Raw genomic sequence first — 21,391 nt, 5'->3', positions numbered from 1 at the left:
GGGTTAACCAAATTCATTTTATTAATAAACTAAAAAACCCACAATGGGGAAAACACAACTAACAGAACAAGTCAAAACAAAAAACTTCCACGAGGGGAATAAAACAAGCTCCCGGGAAAATGATAAATTAAAGATACGAAGGGAACATGGCAATCCATGGGAAGGTAAACACATTGAATGGGTACGGGAAGGAATGAACCAACATGTGGAAAGAAATACACAGGGCTCATAAAGGGGAACACTAACAAGGCATGATGACGCAGGGAGGGGGGCGGGCAGGTGACAAGACTCAAACAACAATGGCAAATGGTGGGAAGATAATGGGACAGGTGAGAGGGATGAAACACTAATGGGAAGCTGACGGAGAAACAAGGGTGCGGGGCTAAAAGACGCCACACTGGAGAGAGAGCATGGCATTACAAAACCAAAACAATGCCATGATCCTGCCACAAGACTCGAAAATCATGACGAGACGAGGCAGGACCATGACTAGTCAGAACTGAAGGCTGTTTGTTGAAATAACAGCCATAAACCAAATAATTATTTTAGAAGGTGGACCGACCTACAGAAGTACAAAGGGGCATATTATGTTTCCATTAGATTCTCATTAGACTGTAGAATATTTACACTCTGGGTGGACATTCTGAAACTTAGAATATGCATTAATAGTCAAGTACAGGTGTTAAACAGTTAAGCCAATAAGTATGGTGCTTCATAAGGACAATGTATTTGTGTCAAAACTAACTATGAGGTGTCATAAAGTGCACTGCTGAAATACAAAATACTGACAAAGAGTACAAAACAAGGACTGTAAGTTTTTTTTAATCTGTTCTACTTTTGGGTGACTTTTTGAGAGACGGAATCTCCAGACAGGGATGGTGATATTTATTTGTTCTATTGATTGTGGACTTTCCTGTTTCTATTCAGTCTTTTCTTAGTTGAGGAGGAAATGAACGAGACCAGGTAACTCAGACTTCCTGTTTTCACAGAAACAGAAAGGCGTGTGATTCAGAGTTATAATCATTATACATGATGCCCGTGGTGAAAATAGACCCTTTCAAAATAGTTTCCAAAAGGGGCACATTTGTAGCTTATTGAATTTAGTAAAGATTTTAGAGCTTTTAAAAGCAATGACAGTCAATTAAAATGAAAGTAAATGATCCTGTGTCTTGCAATCCACTAGCTTCAGAGTTTTTTGTTTCCTTGTTGGAAATTTCTGTAATTGAGATTTTTTTGTGGCTGTCTATATATGACCCAGCCTATTTACGTCTCTATTTTTGTCTTATAGCAACTTTCCCATCGAGCCACAGCATTACTCATTTAAAGTAGTGGAACAATGGGTTTTATTGTGGAATCTAGATTTTAAAATTGCTTAATATGACTGCAATTGTTCAATTACCAATTTTGTGAAACTCTTGAGGACTCTTAAATGAAGTCATGATCAGCTGGTTGAAAGGAACAATTAGACATCGGCCATTAAAGACAATCCTTTTCAAATCTGAAAGAAAAGGTCATAAAAAATAAATCTTAAATCTGGCAAGCCTTTTTAATGAAGCAGAAACAGCTAGTATTGGTGGTCCTCACTTGACTTTAACCCTAACTACGCCTATCCAATAAATTATACAGTTTGAACTGCGTAATGGCACAGGTGGGAATTTGTCTATGTATTTAATGATTTATTAGAAAAAAACATGAAAATGTATGTAGTCATAATAATTTAGTTGATTTAAATAGTTTGTGCCACACTCAAATTGAAGCTTGACTGTTGCTATGGAAGTGACACATTCACTTTGCATGAAATACTGCAGAAAGAAAGGTTGTTGGGCACCTTAGTCTATTGAGCAGATAAAAATATTTCCAAAGGATTTTTCTGTGCAAACAATTACTCCAAAAATACATGTGGAAATTATTAGGAGAGAGAGAAAAGTTTTAACTACTTGCTATTAAAAGTTCTACTCGGTATTAGTGGTGACACCTGGTGTTGAAAACACTAACATGCTGGTCCTACAAAATATTCAGCTAAAAGTCTATTCTTTAAAATTATTAGATATGAAGCAAAATAGGGGTTCTATGAATCTATTAATTAACCATTTGATAAAAAACGTAAATTCTGTAGATTTTATACAGATACAGATGTATAGCCTACAGTTCTTCTGTACTTGTGGATCAAATGTGTGTTAGGGTTGGTTAAGGTTAACAACACCAAGAATGTTGTAAGGATAACGTTGCACATTAATGAATAGATAAATCCTCTGTTTTATTTGTAATTAAAATATTAGTTGAGTAACCAATGATGTGAGACTGACTGTGAATTAGCCCATTATCATTGAAGTAGCTCTGCTATATCAGCTCTAGTTTAGTTTAACCCACCCCAACAGAGAATTTTAAACTTTACTTAGTTCACAGGCTACAGAAACATGCCACCCATGAATTTATAACACTCTTTACAACCTTTACTGACAACCTCCCTAATAGTGACATCATCTGTTCGAAAGTGAAGAAACGTTACAAATCTCAATAAAAGACTACATAGCATTAAATGTTAATTGCTTTTTCGGCTAATATTTGAAGCTAACCTCAAGAAATTTGATGAGCTTCAAGAAAAAAAAGGTCATGGAAATTCTTTGGCATTTACCACAGTTGAGGTTGACACAATCGTGCTGCATACAATAAAATGAAAAAAGACACCACACCCCCACCAGATTTTCTTTATGGGTCTGTGCATATTGAATTCGTTGTGGAAAAATCCACTTGCACTCTGTTTTAAACTACTATTTTGGGGGGACCACACATAAAGAGGAGTTGGTCTTATATGGTTAGGCCAGGGTTTCCCAAAATTGAGAATCAAACTGCAGTTGGTTTGTTTTGATTTAAGCATTAATAACAAAAAATGCAGCTTACTAACACAATAAAACATTTTTGGAAATAAAACTCTTCACATATATAAATAAATACATTTCGATATATTTAATGATAGCCTACCAAAGAAATAGCATTTTTTATCTATTGAAAAATATAAGCACTTCCAATATATAGAAATGTATATTTTAATTTCCATTCCAATTTTTAAGGGGAGGGCATCATGTTTTAAATTCATTCTCACGAAGGCATTGCTCTCAAACATATGCTAAAATTGGGCATGATATAAGAACAGTAAAAACTGAGCAATCTGCTGAGGTGCTATGTGACTACAGCACAAGCTCTGCTAACACTGAAATAACACATGACAGGATTCTTGTGGAGTAGTTATTCGATAAGAGTAAAAGAGAGAATTTCTGACAGTTTACAATTCACACGATCTGAAATGCAGATCAACAAAACTTGCCCATCAAAATAGTTTGTACTGAAGGCTGGTCTAAAACAGCAGCCGACAAGCCAAATTAAACAGCAAAGTCGAATTTTAACATCTGAATTTATATTAAACGTGTTTATTGAAGAACTTGTACATTTTAAATCGCACATGAAAAACCATCATGTGCATGTGTTGAGTGCCTTAGAAAAAACGAGACACACTTGACGCAAACGCATCCTATTGGTTGAGACGTAAGAGAAGAGAGGTGAGAGGTGAAAGGTCAAAGGCATGTGTTTGGATGATCGAGCGGGCTGTGATAGTGTTGTACGGTAGCTCTTGTTCAAGTTCTGGCTGTGTCTTAGAAGTCGAGTTTGTCTCTTGTATATTCAGCACAGCAAGATTCAGCATTTTACAGCATTCGTAACTTACGTTTTTTGTAATTGTCGTTGGTTTCACTGTTCAAACACACGGCTAAAGCTAACGCAGTTTTCGCGGGAGTACAGTGGCTCTGTTTGACATCTGATTAACGTTACATCGTGTTATGATCGTTGCATTGTGCGCAAGTTTAACGTTGACGAAAATCTGTTCCCATAAAACTACTTGCAGCACACATTTAATCGTCGAACGCAACTATTTAAGTGTTTATTCAGTGTAATGGCTGAGAGACCAGAGGACCTCAATCTACCCAATGCTGTCATAACGCGGATTATCAAGGAGGCGGTAAGTGTCGTTCATTATTGTACCTTTATTATTGTATAACCTGGTTTTGGCAGACGAAAAAATACATCTTATGTATTATCCATAGAAAACGAATCGAGTAAATTGAAGTTTCAATAGGTACTTAAATTTACCCTAGTTGTGCTATTTGTAACCATGGTAAGTACACATTTACCATGACCGGCAACGTTAATCATAACAATTGTAGTAAAACTACGATAACATCATGCATCTGCCACAACTTTCATTTGGTACACTTTTACAAAATTTATGCCGTTACTTTTCATGTAGAATCTCTGTAAATAAGTTATAATTTCTTGGTTTATTATGGGTTTACATGTCGTCTTCAGTTGCCAGACGGAGTAAACGTGTCCAAAGAGGCAAGGAGAGCTATTTCTCAGGCAGCTAGTGTTTTCGTTCTCTATGCAACATCATGGTAAGTCTTTGTTAGTTTAAATGTATATTATAAACATCATCCTAGAAACTTATATATTTTTGACGCCAGCGCAAACAATTTTGCTATGAAAGCAAAGAGGAAGACACTCAATGCTGGAGATGTGATGGCAGCTATGGAGGAGATGGAGTTTGAGCGTTTCTTACAACCTTTACGTGAAGCACTTGAGGGTAAGTTATGTTTAGAAACATGCCATTTATTTTTTAGTTCTGGCAAGTATTTTAAACCTTGGCAAAACTAGTTTTACTCAATGTGTGTAGCCAGTACTACAATTAGATATTGACCATACAGTTAGGTAACTGCTTTTTCATCTTTCACAACAGCCTACAAGAAAGGCCAGAAAGGCAAAAAAGCAGCATCCGAGCAGAAACGCAAGGACAAGAAGAAAAGTGGGACCGATGAGAATGATAAAAGTAGAGATGAAGAGGAAGATGAGCATATGGATGAGGAGCAGGATGGAGAGAATGAAGGGGAGGAAGAGGATGTGGAGAACTGAGAGACAGTGTAATTTAGTTGTGGTTTTCCTCAACTGTAGCACCTTTATTTGAATACTTGGTATTGGAGGAAAATGTACTAACATGCTTTTAGCACTGCATGTTAGTATTAACTACATATCCACAGAATTTCAAGCACATGTGTTACCTTAAGGCAACTAAGATGTCATTTTAGAGCTTGGGTAAAGGCTTCTGTTGAAGTTTTATAGGTTGAAAAAATACACTGTGGCTGAGTTGAGATATATCCCTGTTTCTGGGGCAAACAAATAGTAAAATGGTTCTTGAATATTTTATACTCAAGTTTTTGTACTGCAAGACATTTCAATAAATTGTTAATTTTTTCCTATCTGCGTTTTAAATTTCTCTTTATTGATGGAAATTAGAGTAACTTAAAAAACCCAACTCACTATATGCACATCATTTATCAATGCAAGCAAGGACACAACACCAGAGTTTATCAACAAATTTTATTTTCTTGATTGCATTTACTCCTGCAAGAAAGAGAAAATCCAGTTAAACAAGTTTGACAAAGTAAATACAATTTATTTTAATTGTTTCATACGTACTGTTGGGCATTCAACTTTGCCACTGTTTATGTCATCAATGACATCATGGGGAGGACGACCATCAATGGTGCACCCCACAGACTGTGCTGTGCCCAGAATCTCCTTAATGGTACCTGAGAGACACAGGACAGGACAGACATTAAATAATTTCAAATGCAACTCGTTTATGCATGGTTTTCAGACAAATTGTTCCAAATCTTTTGGCACAAGGTTACCCACTTAGTTGAGCAGCCCTGCTTCCTAGAGCTGGGTCACTATCAGCCTCCACTGGATTAAACACTGTCACTATATCAGACATGCTTAGTGGCGGGAGGCTGGTGAATTGATGAAATTTCAAGAACGGAGGGGGAAAATTGCATGACTACATACCAGAAAGCTCCCTTGCAATTGATCGTGGCCTCATGACACGGGCAACGCTGACAATCTCATCAAATGTAACGCTTCCAGCATGCTTTACTACAAGCAAAAAAAACAAAAACTTTAGGACACTTATACACAAGGTCACACACATATTCCAATTTTACCAACCCACATTTTAGCATCTACAAAATACAGCAAATATATATTCATGCTCATAACCTTATGTAATGTTCCAGGCCTTTCGGCACAGAGTCACCCATTAAACAGGGCAGTCCTGTTTCCTAGAGCTGGGTCTCTATCAGCCACCACTGGATTATACACAGTCACTTTTATAGACTAGCATAGTGGCGGGTGGCTTACAGTGAACAACGGAATGCCAAAACCATTAATCTTACATTGTGTATTTACGTTAAAAGTAAAATAAACTTACTGTTCTTGACCTTCTTCCTGTCACGAGGTGGTTCCTTCAGAGCCTTGATGATGAGGGCAGAGGCTGAAGGCACTACCTCTATCTGAAATACAAACAAGGCATGTAAACAAACTTTAGGACTGAGTGATTTCAAGACGAAAAGCATAGAATGTCTTTAGGGGCATACCGCTGCTTGTCTGTTCTGGATGGTCAGTTTCACAGTGATACGCAGACCCTTCCAGTCACCGGTAGCCTTTGCAATGTCATCACCCACCTTTTTGGGGGACTGAGAAACAAGAGAATAAAGGGTAAATTAACATTCTGCAAGATGAACGGTTTGTTCCAGACCTTTCGGCACAGAGTTGCCCATTAGTTTACAGGGCAGTCCTGTTTCCTAGAGCTGGGTCACTATAAGCCTCCACTGGATTATACACAGTCACTTTCATAGACTTGCATAGTGGCGGGAGGCTGCTTTACAAACTCCCATAGTAGGAATGAATGCAATATACTACTGCAATGCAAACGAACACATAATACTTACAAGACCCAAAGGTCCAATTTTGGGGGCCAGTGAAGATGTGGCACCGACCTCTCCTCCTGTGCACCTCATGAACACTTGAAAGGGGAAAAATATCAGAATTTAAAAAAGTAATATTGTAATGCTAGACTTCATAACTACACAATTATAATACTTAAAGCCTCACTTTAAATGTTATCCAACAATCAAGACTGTCAGAAAGTATAACCTTGACCTTAATTTTAATACACAATGGAAAAACTAAATCTAATAAAAGGCATTTATTTAGCTTTGTGCATCATACATTTGTGGTTTGTATTAATGCAAAGTTTCACCAGGGTCAGCAAAGGATGGAAAATCTAGCTATGCAAGGCACATAAAGACTATAAATCTAGAATGATCTAAAAACAGACAGGTCTGCATAAATGCCTTCCTATTCTCAATAAACGCATCCCTATTTTGGTTGGGGTCACCATCGAGATGCCAATAAAGCAGACGCTTGTTCATTTCTGCTGTGGTCTGAAAACAGCACGCCCAGACGCCACATACACGCATGACATTTGTTCCGAATGACGACAAATGAATATTAAAAAAGGATGTTTGGGTATCGCGTTTTAGAGCATAAGTATTCACTACAACAGTCAGCATTTCTATAACCGCAGTTTAAGTCGTTTTTGTAGATATGGTGATATGCGAAACTGTGAACATTATATAATCATAGTTCTCCACAGAGATTTAAGAGATTATATATTGTAAGAGCAGATAACAGCAGAATTCCATCTACTCAAAACATAATTAACGTTACCTTTTAAAGCTTAAAATGAGCTAGCGTTAGAATATTGTAAACGGTACTCAAGCTTGCATCTTAAGCATAAAGTATCTGAAAGTCTGAATTGAAAGAGCAAAATTGTTATACTGTGACGCAATACAAATTTAATCTGCATGCTTTACTACGCTTTCGGTTTAAAGTCTAGTTAACTCGCCTTTCTCCACGTGCGAGATAAACGGCTACCACGTGGAACTGAATGAACTGTATACATTGATAATACTGCACTCTGTCGATCTTCAGCTTTTAATACTTACACCTTTAATACAAAACTCCGACTCGTTCGACACATCGCGACTGAACCAATTTTAACGTTAGCGTTTCTAAAGTCGAAGATCCTACCGATAGCATTGAAGAGAACGTAAATCGCTTTACGCATTTCAGTCGCACTCGTGTCTACCAGTTATCAATCCATATATGGACAGAACAATTGCTTTAACTAGACCTTAAGGTTTAGCAAAGCCTCTAAACGTTTACCATTTGACTCGTTTAATTATCCACAATAAAACCCCAGACAAGGCCTCTCTGGGACGGACTCATCAGTCCATTCAAACGTTACCGTATTCTACACATACCAACTTTAGTCTCGGTGGGGTCGAATTTAGGAGGCATGGCGTATCAGCTGAAGTTGAGCTCAGTTCGATTTAAATTGGTGAGGGTGTCGGATGAACCCGGATTCGGGACGACCGATTACTGTTGCACCTTCACCGTTTAAGCAGAACGAAAAGGACCCGGAAGCGTTGCGCCGCGTTTATAAAGCTTCACGAAGTATCGCGAGAAGTGAGGAACCTTTCACGCTGCAGCGATGCATTACCTAATTCACAACATCCGATCAATCCACTTCCTTCCTGCCTGGTTTGGAAAGTGGAGCTGAAGGGCTGTGTTAGATCAGACGGGGTACTAAATTGTTTTTAATCATTTTAAAGGTGTGTCTCAAGCGGCTTGTGTTTTGACGTAGTCGTTTAGATGTCATATAGACGGGAGAAGAGGTGCATTCGTCATTTCTTGTAAGGTAAGTTAATGTCTTTTTATCGTGAATGTTTACGTTACTTGGTTTCAAAACAGATCAATTAAATCAGCCTCAGACTAAATCGAGCTATTCGTAGATGAATCTCGGATATATGTGTGCTCAAGACTAGTAAATAAGACAATAATGTTTTTATTAACGTTACTTGAATTTACTTTGCATTTACACTCAATAGGCTCTGGCTTTAGTGTAGCTTGACCAAGGTGCCCACAAGGATCTTTCAGGATGTTTCTGTTCTCGAAAAAGAAGAAACCCAGTGAGGATTCCAAGAAGCGACTTGAGAACCAGCTGTGCTTGGTGGGTTTGTGCACGTGTCATTGCATTCGAGTTTACTCACGTTTGTTTATGTGTTAGATGTTATTTATTGCAACTCATCTATATATGTGACCCTGGACAACAAAACCAGTCTTATGGGTCAATGTTTCGAAATCAATATTTTTAAATCAGTTGAAAGCTTTCTATTGATGTATGGGTTGTTAGGATATGATAATATCTGGCGGAGATATAACTGTTTAAATCTCTGGAATCTGAGGATGCAAAGGAATCAAAGTATTGAGAAAATTGGCTTTGAAGTTGGTAATAAGAGACCCTGTCACTGGTCATTCACTCACAAAAATAAAGTTTTGATAAATTTATGTTAGGAAATTTACAGAATATCTTCATGGAACTTGATCTTTACTTAATATCCTAATGATTTTTGGCATAAAAGATAAATCTATAAATTTGACCCATACAATGTATTTTTTGCTTTTACTAAAAATGTTCCTGTGCTACTTAAGACTGGTTTTGGTCACAGATGGATACATCTTACTCGCAGTGAAGTGTTTGGGACCCTAATACAATGTTTTGTGCAGGCCAAAGAAGCAGGTGCAGATGACATTCTGGATATTTCTTCTTGTGAGCTTACAGAGGTGAGTTACAGAAACGCTCATCACAGAGAAACAGTACTAAGCATTTTGTGATTTATCACGGCTTTTGCATATTGCACAGGGATATTTATAATTAGTGCTATCTGTTTGCTTTTTTCTGCAGGTTCCTTCATGTACCTTCTCCCTTTGTAAAGTGCTCCAGAAAAAAGTGAGTGTTTACTCTAATTGTTTTTGTCTTCTTTGAACTGTGGTCAGTGAAAATTTGACAGTAGCTATATTCCTGTAATTCGGTTGGCAGAGCATTGTGTAAAAGTCCTGGTTTGATTCCCACGAAACACACAAAATATACAGTATGCAATTCTACGATGGATTGAATGCATGAGTCGGATTGAAAATGCATCTTCCGAATATGAATATAAAAGAGTTTCCACTTAAATTCCAGGTGTTCATTTTCCATGGAAATCACCTGAGATCATTTGTACCAAAAGGTTGCTGCATTAGTGCCTTAGCAACGTTAAAGGTGAGAGAAATGAAATGGGATGACACCAATATGAATTTCCCTTTTGGAACAATTGTACAGTAACAACTCTCTATATCAATTCTTAAGGTTTTAGACCTCCATGAAAATAACCTCACATCGCTTCCTGATGACCTTGGGCAGCTTTTGTCCTTGCAGGTAAATGTATTAAATATTAAAAGCTGGGAGGTGGGTTGTCGATTTTATGTGATATTAAAAACCAATAGTACTGATCCTGAATTCTGATTGGTCAACAAACCATTCCAGCTGTGCTTAAATACAGTACCAAACAGCTTAGAAGCCAACTTCCTGTTTACCCTGCTATGGTCTATAAAGGAAAACTTTTAATTTCAAAACATTAAATGTCAGGAAGTATATATTCTAATGCTTAAATAGAACTTGAGAAAATTCTGCATTTAATATGTTTTTTTGATTATTTCTTTGTTATATTTATATTATTTAAAACTGTTTAAGTCAAAAAGCTACTCTGTGCAGTGTGACACTGCAGCATATACTGACTATATTTACAACATAGCCTCTCATAACACTTAAATAAGACCTATTTAAACAATGAATTAATTTTCTTTCTTACAAGGTGCTGAATGTGGAGAAGAATCACATAAAACAGCTGCCAGACTCTATAGGGGATCTAAGGCATCTACAGACACTTAATGTGAAAGGTCTGTATTATGCGTTTTCATTGTTTTGAAATGTCCTCATTAGAGCATTGAATGTTTTTTACTTTACTGATCTAGTTTTTTTTCACTTACCACGTGAGTCATTTTAACATACAGCGTTATAGAGCAAGTTAATATAAGTGTATATATAAACATAAAGAGAAAACATTTTGATACATTTGTTGTTGTTGACATTATACTGTACCATGCGTCCTTTATTAAACATAATGCTTTCATTTACACAGCAAACTGTCTTACTGTGATTCCTGTGTCTGTGGGTCGCATGAGCAGTCTGCGAACACTGGACATAAGTGAAAACAGCATCCTAGAACTGCCCAAACAGCTGGCCTGTGTTCGCACCCTGGAAGTGAGTGTTTTGTTCTCAAGGTTTAGGAATAAGTCATTTAATATAATTATGTAGAAATTGATGTATCATTAAAAACACTTATGCATGTGTCGTGTGTAATGTGATGTGGCAGAGTCTTATCCTGGATGCACATGTTATGGCCTATCCTCCTTCATCAGTGTGTACGGGCGGCACAGAGGAAGTGCAGCGTTACCTCTGTTCAGGTGAGTCTCAAAAAGCTCTTGGCATTTCAACTTATGAGAATACAAATTTAATATAGATGATGGCAATTCTGTATAACAGGTTTTGTTAATTGAGTTTTTATATGCTTTAGAGATGGGTCTAGAGTATTGCCCTCCATCCCAGTATCTCCTGCCTGTGCTGGAGCATGATGGAACGAAACAGGAGGAGGATTGTGTTGATGGGGAGGAGGTGGCCTGGCAGGTCAGTAAACATTATCACTTCTCTCATGCAGTTATTAAACATAATGTAAAAGGTGTTTCTATATGGTGAGATGAGGTCATAAACATTGTAGGGTTAATTGTTTGCTTTGATTATTATTATTAATACTTTTAATTGTCAAAAGACAAATGTGTTTTGCACCATTCTGCAATGGTTTAAAATGGGCAGTGCTGAACGTGAGGGTCAGAAATAGGTTTGCCAACTTGTTACTGTAGACAAAGCTTGCAACACTTTCCCCGCCTCTGGGGTCTTTTGATTTGTCCACTGTTCTGGAACTGACATTGTTGAGTAGCGCTTTGTGTTTGAGTCTATAAAAAGCCTTTAACTTCATTTAGATGTTTCCACACCATTTCATCCTGTTTTAGGCTACAAAATAAGCATTTATCTGCTAATGTAATAATGATTTGCCAATTATTTTCAATTCTCGCTGACACTGCAGAACAAAATTATGGACTATGAGAAGAGAAAGGTATGTTTGATCATATTTCTGTGTTATTACTGTATCTTTAACTTAAATATTATTGACGTGTCTTTCTCTCTGTTCCTATGTCAGGAGGAGAAAAAGCAGGAAAAGTTGATATTTGAGAAGGAGCTAGAGGAGAAACAGAGAGAGCAAGCTCAATTCCTGGTCCTCAACCATTCTCGTAAAGAAGACATGTTGTTGTCCGTCAGACAGGTAACTATGTCAACTGGAAACAGCACAAATATTAAAGCAATCAGATAAACACGTATCCAAACACTATAGAATTGTCCTTAATTTTACTGAAGGATAATGCTGCAAAATAATGAAAGCATTTAATAATATTTGACCTTGTCTTTATCTCAGGCGCAGGAGCGGTTAGAATTGGGTGTGTCTCAGCAGCAGAAGGCCCAAGAAGCAGAGAGGCTAAAGATACTAGATAAAGTCCGTCAGGCAGAGAGCACCTTGATGAGTCGTGTCTCTGACCTCCTGCTTGATAACAAACGGTGAGGTCACAGTGGGATGTTTTCGTAGAAGCTACTATTGCGGTCATGCTCAATCCAGTAGTTTCAGGTTTATAGTTTTTCATGTATTTTGAATATTGTTGCTTTGTGTGTTTAATAGACAAGAAAGGAGTGCTGCCTTACTGCAAGCTCTTGAGGAGGACCGGTGAGTAGAAATGGCACGCTGATCTCTAATGGACTGTGATCGTCTATCAGTATCAAAGTGAATTTCTCTCCATCTAATGGAGCCACTTAAGAAATGCATACTGCAGTGTTACAAAAATAACCGAGCTGTATTGCTTTTACATTACAGAATGTACTCAGTAGTACGTATTAAGTATAGTAGTTAATATTGCCCCAAAATTGTTTGGTTACAAACTTTCTTTCAAATGACTTTCTTTGTGTCAACAAAGAAATGTATACAGATTTGGAACAACTTAAGGGCGAGTAAATTATGTCATAATTTCTTATTTTTGGGTGAACCGGCCCTTTAAGTTTCTGTGAATATCACTAATGTTTGTCAGAACTGTTTATTTGGTTTTAAAAAACTTCTGTTTGGAAGATAAGTTCTATACACAGAAATGTTTTTTTCATTTAAATAGAGATGGTTTTATTGTGTTTTTTAAGAATACGAATGGAACACCTTACAGCCATAACACAGGAAGAAGCGGACTCTTTGAGGAAGAAGGAAGTGGCAAGTGAGTTTTTATAATTTTAGATTTTAAATAAATCTTTTTTTGGCATAGAAAGATAAAGCTTATCGGTTTTCTATATCAAATTGAAGCCATATTTTGGTCAGAATCATTGAGCATTGAGATGTTTATTGTGGCAGCAGCAAGAAACCATCACACATTTTGAGTTCAGCTGAGTCATAGTTAACTCGGAACAATATCAGCATTGACACTTGTGGAATCTGTTTAGAGTGAAAATGGCTTACAAAAGTTTGGTTCGGATGCAATCTGTGTTGAATTGTGGTTATACAAACAAGAAATTATGTTGAGTATGACTGAAGGTGGTCTAAAAGTGACTGCCTCTTTACAGGTGCCATGCAGAGGATGCTGTTTGAGAGTTGCTCTCTACGGTTAATGCAGGAAGCCAGTGACGCCAGAAAACAGATTCTAGTGTCTGAGGCCAGCATGAGGTAAGACTGTACATGCTTCATTTAAAATGGGCGTGGCCGAGAAGTGCAAAACAAAACAACAAGTTGCAATACTAAAAACAAATGTTAAAGCAAATGTATAAAATCCAAATGACAGATCTGAAAACGCAATATCAAATCTAAAAACAGAATATCAAATCTCAAACCACAACAACAATTCGGGAAACAAAACAAAAAGTCAGATAACACAACAACAAAATAGTCAAACCGGAAACAGGTAGTTATTTTGTTGGAATGGGATGGCTACTGCTGATTTGATGAAACTTCTGTCAATCAAAATATCCAGGAAACTCAATGTTACTATGAGAAAGGGCGTGCCTATGTGATACAGCGCATTTTTATTGATAACAGTGTGAAACAGACTCTACTCCTAATGCAAGATGAGCCCGTTTCAACTTTATTAACAAAATGTAGCTTTTGAACATTAATCAATAAATATGCTGCGCTGTATCACATGGGCACGTCCTGTCTCATAGTAACATTGAGCGTCCTGGATATCTTGTTAGACAGGAGTTTCGTCCAATCAACAGTAGCTATCCCATTCCAACAAAAGACCTAACTATTATTGTTTGATTGATTTGTCATTGTGTTTTCTGACTGGTTGCTTTGTTTCCTGACTTGTCGATGTCGTTTCTGACTTGTTCTTTTGTTTCCCGAATTGTTGTTGTGTTTTATGATTTGCTATTCTGTTTTTAGATTTGACATTGTGTTTTTAGATTTGTCATTTTTATTATATATTTTCTTAGTTTAGACTTGTTTTTAGTTTTGCGATTTGTTTTTTTGTTTTGCACATCCCAGCCACCGTACTAATCGGAAGTTGAAAATGATGCCGTTATTTTACCTTTTTTCTCCTTTTGTCTCTTTTATTGTTTGTTCAGTTTGCAGTGGTTGGATAAAAAATTTGACCAAGTTTTGTCCCTGCAGCAGCTGGACAAAAACAAAGCCATTAATCAGATCCTCCAAGAGGTAATTATGCGGTGTAAACCTACAAACACCCTATAAACACCAAAGCAATATGAAACAGCCATGGGAAAAAAAGAGGCGATTCTGAATTGACTATTTATAGGTATGCTGGAACGGCCACAATACATCTAGAAATGCTGATTAAATATAAAAATTTGAAATATCTCAGATTTTTTTCCGCGGCTGTATATTATCCCAAAATAAGACTGTATTCTGCATTATTCTGCAAAAAGCTTTCATATATCTACAGTATTTGCTCTACAGGCAAAGTATGTTTATGAAATACTAAGTAATAACACTGTCAGACTGGTATAAACTTGGTGTTGTGGTCAGTGGTTATACAGAGTGAGTTTGCAATTTATGTGTTAATATGACCCTGTTTCTGATTGGCTCAGGAGGAAATGCAGAAAGCTGCTTTTGAGGCCCTTCAACTCCAGAAGGACAGTGTGCATGCGTTCATCCGCAATCAGGTATGCTTCTCCGTTTCCATGAAAAATTCCACATCTATAAATATGCATTATGGCATTATTAGAATTATTAAGTAGATACAGGGGATTATATCAAATTGCTGATTGGTTTGGTTCCCATTTATATAAGCAAATTTTAGGATCCGTTCAGATCAATTGAAGAATATGCATGTATGAAGATATTATAATTTGATTCTGTCTTTTCAGAAAGACGTTTCATGACATTCACTAAGTACTTTATAAATCCACATTTCAAATAATAATCTGTAAACTAGTCTTGTCATTCAATCACATTTTCAGGCCGTTCCACCAAACATTTTGGTTCTTCTGCACAGCTTAAGTCAGCCCACGCTTCTCACATCCCACCTCTCATTGGACACACTCTTCATAATGCAGATCCCACAATGTGTCCCTGTATTGTCTCCATGGGCCCATTCACACCCCCACTATATGCTTTTATCCATAGATTAAACTCATTGAGGCAGAGTTAATGCAGTTGACAAAGCTGGAGGTTAAAAGGAGGAATTTGGACACTGAGAACCTGCAGGTAAGTGGAAGCAGGAGATAAAGTACGGGGTGTTTCCTGTGTGTGGTTTAGCATGCTGTTGAGAAAAGGGAGGTATGGGGATATTATGCAAGCATCTATGACTCATGGTTTGATTTATCACTATATTATTTTTGCATAAGCCCTCTCGTTACTTCAAATAGTCATTCCATCCCATTGCTGTTTAAATAACACGCTCACATCGCCTCTACAAGTTGTCACAACAGTCATTCTGATAGGATAGGCATTCTGTGTAATGTTTATGTATGCGTCCATATATTTACAATCTGTGTGTCTTTGGGCTATGCAAGGAGGTGCTGGCTGAGCAGAGGACAGCTCTGACGGATCTTCTGCAGCAGTTATTCAAACAGAAGGACCAGAGAGAGGAGGATCTCAGGCAGGTCCTGGTGAGTGATTGACAGGTTCTGGACAGTTCAACAATCCTGGACCAGCTTCCATAGGAGACACTGGACACTTAAACAGTTGACTGAAACATTTCACATGCTTCGGTCACTGATGTCAAAGTCACTTACATAGCCACATTGCAGTTCTGGCCAAGAACTGCCCACTTAGGAAAAACGGTCATGTAATGCAACCAATAACCAAAGACTACAAAAAAATCTAACGTCTCGATCCAATTTTTTTTAAATAGAATGACAAAAACAAGCACATACATAATGTTCAATTTGGTCATGACAAAGGCTCCAAATGTACATCCATGTGTGTGATTTTTCTTGCCTGTGTTTTCTCTGGTCTTTAGACCGACATGGAACAGAAGAGTGAATCCAATCAACAAAACTACTGGATGATACAATATCAGAGACTCCTGGATGCTAAACCACTATCTCTGCGTATGCAGGTCTCAGACGCTAGGATTTTTCCAGTATATAGACTAGAGTGACTGTGTTTGAGGTGGAGTATCATTTAAACCGTGCTCTTCTTTCTTGTCAGGAGATGGCCGTGGATAGAGAGCTTGGCAATCTGTTGTGTAAACTTTTTGCTCAACACTACCTGCCAATCATAGCCCATCATCGAATCACTGCTGAGGCCTTGCGTCACATGACCACTAAAGATCTTAGCAAGGTCAGGACTTTTACCATGTTTGCCTTATGTTTGTGAGTGAGACTGTGCTGTCTGTGTTTGTAGGCATGTGTCATCATTTACATCAGTCAGGATGATTCTTACCAAACTATATACTGTGTTTTATCACAGCTGGGGATCAATGAGGTCGGTGTGCAGAAAGCTCTTCTTCACTGGGCCAGGGAACGCACCTTTTCTGACCGTAAGATACATTTCTTTTTCTTGAATACATGATATATTATATTTGGAATTGGAGCTGTGAATTCTTCTTAAAGTTAAAAACATGTTTGTTTATATATATATATTAAAGCATTTTTTTCTTTAACTTTTTTTCTTTACAAAATCTTATCATATTCATGACGTATTTGTCTCTCCAGCACTCCCTAAAACAGCCAGAGAGGAAACTGGACTGTCTGCTTCTAACCCCCAACTGCAAGAGCAGCTCACCCCTCCACTGACACCCAACACCCCAAATACCCCCCTCACACCCACTGCCCCCAATTCTGATGGACCCAGTAGCTCAGAGTGTGTGGTGTGCATGGAGCATGAGGTAAGGCCTTGACCAAAAACTTTACCAGAAACTCACTAGGATTTCCCAAGAGTGCCACACACCATTTGATCGCCCTCTGGTGGCTGGCTGCAGTATAGGTCATAAACTCAGCCCTCTTATAGGAATATTTCACCCAAACATTTAAATTCTGTCATCATTTACCAAATTTGGAAGAATGTCAGATCTCACCCACCATATACTGCCATTGTAGGGAAAATAAATACTAAGGGAGGAAATGGGGTGTTAGATTTGACAATCTTCCAAATTTCTTCCGGTGTGTTCAGCAAAACAAAGACATGTATACAGGTGTGGCGCAATCTGAGTGTAGGTAAAACTAGGTAAAAAAAAGTTTCAGAGAAAAGTTATTTACTCATCCTTAGGTCGAACCGATGTGCTTTCATGTGTTATGAAACACACAAACAAAGAGTTTTTAAAGTATATTGCTCTAGAACCAAATAATTGTCAGGTGATTCTTTACTCTTAAAGTGTACTTTCACAAATGCTTTGAACTTAATAGAACGTATAGTTATACTTTTCAGAAGCTTTTGATATGAACTATAGAGTTAACTAAACTAAAGCTATAACAACAATTTCTCATCTGTTGTGTGTAGTCACAGATGATCTTTCTGCCTTGTGGACATGTGTGCTGTTGCCAGATCTGCAGCGACGCTCTGCAGTCCTGCCCACTGTGTCGAGCTTCTGTATCTCAACGGATCCGCCTCTACCATGGCTGAAGCTGGCAAACTTTCACCGTGACCTTCTATGATTTATACCTCATGCATCATTGTTGTTCCTTTCCTCTCATGCACTGCATGGCATTGTCGTCTGTGAACCTTCAAGCACTTTAGACGTGACTGGATATTCTCATACCTCCCTTCCCTTTCCACCATGTCTAGCTGATGAAAGTGGAACCTACATGCAGCACTGCAAGACTCTGTTATCGTCGTACGGATTTAATCAAATTTAAAAGCAAGTGTTCGGTTAAAGTTTTATCTGACGTAAACCTAATAGGAAAATATATTGGTATAAAAATTGTAGAACATAAGTACTGCCTTTGATATACCTGTTTTAGCTGATGCACTTTTCGCCTTTTCTGTATTTGATATATGTACATATTCTTCCAGGTTCATTTTAATCATTTAAATGTTATTTATAGTTGAGGTACATCCTCAACTACCTGCTTTTCTTACGACATTTATGCTTAGTTTTGTCATGGTATAATGAGACCAGCTTCCACCCTTATCTTACAGTGATGTCAGAAAGTATTCTTATACCTGAAACCCTTTAGGTTTATGTTATTATTGTTAAAACTATAGAAATGTTTTTAATTTGACTTTGCAACTCAACAAATAGGATATAACTAAATCTTTTGTGGCACTTTTCATTGCTATATAACACTCTGCATCAAAAACATTTTCTGTTCTGCATTGAGGGGTGAATTATATTGTTCACCTTCAGTCACTTAAATTACTGCCCTGTTTTCTAAATCACTTGTATGTACTCTTAAGTGCACTTATATGCAAATTTCTCTTTCACTTGTACAGAATAAAAAAACCTAATTTGCCCATTTATATGTAAATAAATAATAATATGGTTTTAAGACATGATATTGAATGTGTATTAGCATGCCCTGAAAATGACATTGCTGTGTGCAATACAACTATTCTGTATTGGAAAATTTTCTTCATGACTTATACTTGCTGTTAAAAAAACATCAACACGTCAATGTGAAAGCTTTTGAGTTTTTGAGTAGAATGTGCAATCTTAAGTACACGGCAGTTTATGTACCAAAAACTGACCGCAATCGAAGGTAGTACTTAATGCTCTTATTAACTTGGGTAGGCATGTGTACTTCTGCTCTTTATTGAGTTTGGGGTTATTTGATTTGTTATAAATATCACCTTCTCTGTGAAACCACAGTTGGATTAAATCATAATGTAACATTTATTTACAATATGTATGTTGGCTTTACATGTTTTCCTCAGTCCACAGGATATAGTGTTATTATTTAGATTTTATATATAACTAACCATAATACTGATCATTTTTGGTTGTGTGGTGTGTTACTGCTGTCTTTTGCAAAATAGTTTTAAAATGTTGCATGACTTAAAACATTAAATTAAATTAAAGATGTATGTTACATCCATGTTATTGTAGGCTATACCTGTCATGTTTTTCTATTTGTTTATATCTGCATTGTATCTTTTCATGATCAACAAATGTATCACGGCAACACTTTCAGTACTAAGTTATGTAATGCCCTATATCCGCGGATGGACTTTTGTTCCAAGTAGTGATAGTTTTTACCTAACCTCTTTTGCTGTGGCTTAACTGAACCTGAGATCAAAAGAAAGACTCTCTCACTCAGTTCAACACAAATATTTTTCATCTTGACACAGTTATTACAATTTCTCCACACACTTAGCTGCAACACAAACAGGACCTTAGAAAATACATAAAAAAAGCTGTAAAAAAAAGGTTTTGATTGTAAAGTAAAGTTAGATGTTTTTCATCTTATTTACAGTTTACTTATCAGTCTATTTATGTATTTTGATAAAAATATGTCTGTAAAATAAAACGGTTTACATTAAGGACCAACTACAACCTTTTCCTGTTCAACATGAAATGATACAATGTAAAATAATATAAAAACAGTAACTATGCTTTCAGAGGTGTATAAAGACCTTACATAATGAAGTGTTATGTTTTTATTACATTAGACTGGACCATTTCTGTACACCACGGGTCCCATTGCATGGTATTCTCCATGTTGTTTCCACAGTAGCCCTAAACAGACTAACTGCTCTAAAGAGCATATTTAATAAATATATGTTATCGGCAAAGAAGCGAAAACGTGACAACATTAGTGCTTCGAAAGGGAGAGTGGAGTAACCACTAGATGCCGCCACATTTCACACACTGGACCTTTAAGTCGCAGTCATGTGACCAAGGGCTTCTCGCCCTTGCCTGCTACAAGCTTAAAATATCAAAAAATCAGAGAGACACAAGCTGTGTCCCAAATGACATATGCACTATGCCCTTAAACTGTGTACTATGCACTGAACCATGTTGTGTATGGATTTAAGAAGGGTAGTATCGTCCCAAATGGAACACTAAACCATTTTATACCAACCCGAAGTAAATCGGTTTCCCAAACGAGTGCAAATGACGTCAATCGCACGGCACAATACGTGCGGGTACTTGAAGTGCACTTCTTTTTTGAGAATTTTCAACGTGAACGCACTACTCACACTATCTATACTACAAAATGGCGTTGAATAGTGCATATGTCTTATAGACTTTTATTTAGCCGTACTCATTATTAACAAGAATGTGAGCTGCACTCTGATCAACTGCAGGAGAGATGCAAAAAAATTTATTATAAAAAACGAATAATGATACAATTTAAAAAAATCTTTGTATACATATGTCATAGAGAATGATTTTGAAAAGCTATCAAGAAAAGGTCACGTCCATTGTGCCCTTATAACAACAACAGCTTGACACTTTCTCTGGACCACATCTGAGACAGGCTAAGAGCTATGATTCACGGGTCATTTTACTACATTCTGTAAAAGTGAGTTTTGGAAGATAGCATTTTGACTGTTAATACCGTCATAACACGGCTAAATGACCAATTCTTTAAAGGTCATTTTGATAATAATTGTTTGCTGTAACGATTTTGCAGAAACCAAGCGCTTTAGAGAATTCCCAAACCACTGTTGGGGGATTTTCTCTGAACGGTTCACTGTGGTATTTTCAGTAAATAAATCAGCTTGAATAGCTAGCTCAGGCCTGGCCTGGCCTGTTCAGAAATATATATTAGAGACAGATTCTGTTGCTTGTCAACCTGCCGGTCCTCAACACCTCATCTCGGCCGGTGGCTTCACAGAAGGCACGGTGAGCTACGACTCCATTACATGAATTATCTAATGGTTGTCTCCTCTGTTGTATCCCAGGCTCAGACGACTGACGACCGGCTGCTGCCGTGGACCCATGCACCGACCAGCACTTCTGCATGAAGGACAAGCAAGCCACCGTTCACCATCCCACAACACTGCACCAACGCCCGCAGCCCTTTTTTCCCTTTTTCCCTATCGGCCACGGGCCGCACCACTCAATAAATTCCCCT

At 37.5% G+C, this 21,391-nt stretch overlaps 3 protein-coding genes and 3 non-coding genes across 7 annotated transcripts; 2 read left to right on the top strand and 4 right to left on the bottom strand.

The window, feature by feature from the left end:
- The first annotated feature begins 3,562 nt into the window (after positions 1-3,562).
- Positions 3,563-5,303, top strand: pole3 (polymerase (DNA directed), epsilon 3 (p17 subunit)). Its single transcript, XM_056747151.1, has 4 exons — positions 3,563-4,012; positions 4,360-4,445; positions 4,515-4,633; positions 4,787-5,303. The coding sequence occupies exons 1-4, from the start codon at positions 3,947-3,949 to the stop codon at positions 4,957-4,959; spliced, it is 444 nt and encodes a 147-aa protein (XP_056603129.1). The 5' UTR covers positions 3,563-3,946; the 3' UTR covers positions 4,960-5,303.
- Positions 5,304-5,409: 106 nt separating this feature from the next.
- Positions 5,410-8,370, bottom strand: rpl12 (ribosomal protein L12). The gene is made up of 7 exons (XM_056747150.1): positions 8,211-8,370; positions 6,834-6,907; positions 6,480-6,578; positions 6,314-6,395; positions 5,893-5,979; positions 5,524-5,636; positions 5,410-5,448 (listed from the first exon to the last, which is right to left on the bottom strand). Exons 1-7 carry the CDS (start codon positions 8,245-8,247, stop codon positions 5,443-5,445), a joined length of 498 nt encoding a protein of 165 aa, XP_056603128.1. The 5' UTR covers positions 8,248-8,370; the 3' UTR covers positions 5,410-5,442.
- LOC130420246 (small nucleolar RNA SNORA65) lies at positions 5,708-5,834 on the bottom strand. The gene has a single exon (XR_008906605.1). It is a non-coding gene; the product is annotated as a small nucleolar RNA SNORA65 (small nucleolar RNA).
- Positions 6,109-6,235, bottom strand: LOC130420244 (small nucleolar RNA SNORA65). Its single transcript, XR_008906603.1, has one exon. It is a non-coding gene; the product is annotated as a small nucleolar RNA SNORA65 (small nucleolar RNA).
- Positions 6,628-6,757, bottom strand: LOC130420245 (small nucleolar RNA SNORA65). Its single transcript, XR_008906604.1, has one exon. It is a non-coding gene; the product is annotated as a small nucleolar RNA SNORA65 (small nucleolar RNA).
- A 101-nt stretch (positions 8,371-8,471) lies between the features above and the next one.
- On the top strand, positions 8,472-19,420 carry lrsam1 (leucine rich repeat and sterile alpha motif containing 1). Of its 2 annotated transcripts, XM_056746924.1 has the most exons (25): positions 8,472-8,647; positions 8,838-8,959; positions 9,517-9,573; positions 9,695-9,739; positions 9,974-10,051; positions 10,139-10,207; positions 10,644-10,728; positions 10,971-11,092; positions 11,205-11,295; positions 11,406-11,515; positions 11,973-12,002; positions 12,087-12,209; positions 12,360-12,499; positions 12,618-12,662; positions 13,124-13,194; positions 13,538-13,637; positions 14,534-14,621; positions 15,014-15,088; positions 15,552-15,632; positions 15,941-16,036; positions 16,390-16,488; positions 16,581-16,712; positions 16,842-16,911; positions 17,087-17,259; positions 17,871-19,420. In XM_056746924.1, exons 2-25 carry the CDS (start codon positions 8,888-8,890, stop codon positions 17,991-17,993), a joined length of 2,175 nt encoding a protein of 724 aa, XP_056602902.1. In that variant the 5' UTR covers positions 8,472-8,647; positions 8,838-8,887; the 3' UTR covers positions 17,994-19,420. The 2 variants fall into 2 exon arrangements, with proteins under 2 accessions (XP_056602902.1, XP_056602903.1); XM_056746925.1 differs by lacking the exon at positions 11,973-12,002.
- The last annotated feature ends 1,971 nt before the right edge of the window (positions 19,421-21,391 follow it).

The sequence above is a fragment of the Triplophysa dalaica genome, chromosome 4, assembly GCF_015846415.1.
Source record: "Triplophysa dalaica isolate WHDGS20190420 chromosome 4, ASM1584641v1, whole genome shotgun sequence".
Taxonomy (NCBI): Eukaryota; Metazoa; Chordata; class Actinopteri; order Cypriniformes; family Nemacheilidae; genus Triplophysa; species Triplophysa dalaica.
The sequence above is the reverse complement of the archived record's forward strand: the minus strand, read 5'-3'. Positions and strand labels throughout refer to the sequence as shown.

Bases quoted from the DNA above. Each gene is read 5' to 3' on its own strand.
- pole3 (XM_056747151.1), top strand. From the start codon at position 3,947: ATGGCTGAGAGACCAGAGGACCTCAATCTACCCAATGCTGTCATAACG. The intron at 4,446-4,514 runs GTAAGTCTTTGT...TTTTGACGCCAG, and splicing joins GTTCTCTATGCAACATCATG to CGCAAACAATTTTGCTATGA. The intron at 4,634-4,786 runs GTAAGTTATGTT...CTTTCACAACAG, and splicing joins TTTACGTGAAGCACTTGAGG to CCTACAAGAAAGGCCAGAAA.
- rpl12 (XM_056747150.1), bottom strand. From the start codon at position 8,247: ATGCCTCCTAAATTCGACCCCACCGAGACTAAAGTTG. The intron at 6,396-6,479 runs GTATGCCCCTAA...TTTGTATTTCAG, and splicing joins TCCAGAACAGACAAGCAGCG to ATAGAGGTAGTGCCTTCAGC. The intron at 5,637-5,892 runs GTATGTAGTCAT...TGTGTCTCTCAG, and splicing joins AATTGCAAGGGAGCTTTCTG to GTACCATTAAGGAGATTCTG.
- lrsam1 (XM_056746924.1), top strand. From the start codon at position 8,888: ATGTTTCTGTTCTCGAAAAAGAAGAAACCCAGTGAGGATTCCAAGAAG. The intron at 10,052-10,138 runs GTGAGAGAAATG...TCAATTCTTAAG, and splicing joins GTGCCTTAGCAACGTTAAAG to GTTTTAGACCTCCATGAAAA. The intron at 12,663-13,123 runs GTGAGTAGAAAT...GTGTTTTTTAAG, and splicing joins CAAGCTCTTGAGGAGGACCG to AATACGAATGGAACACCTTA.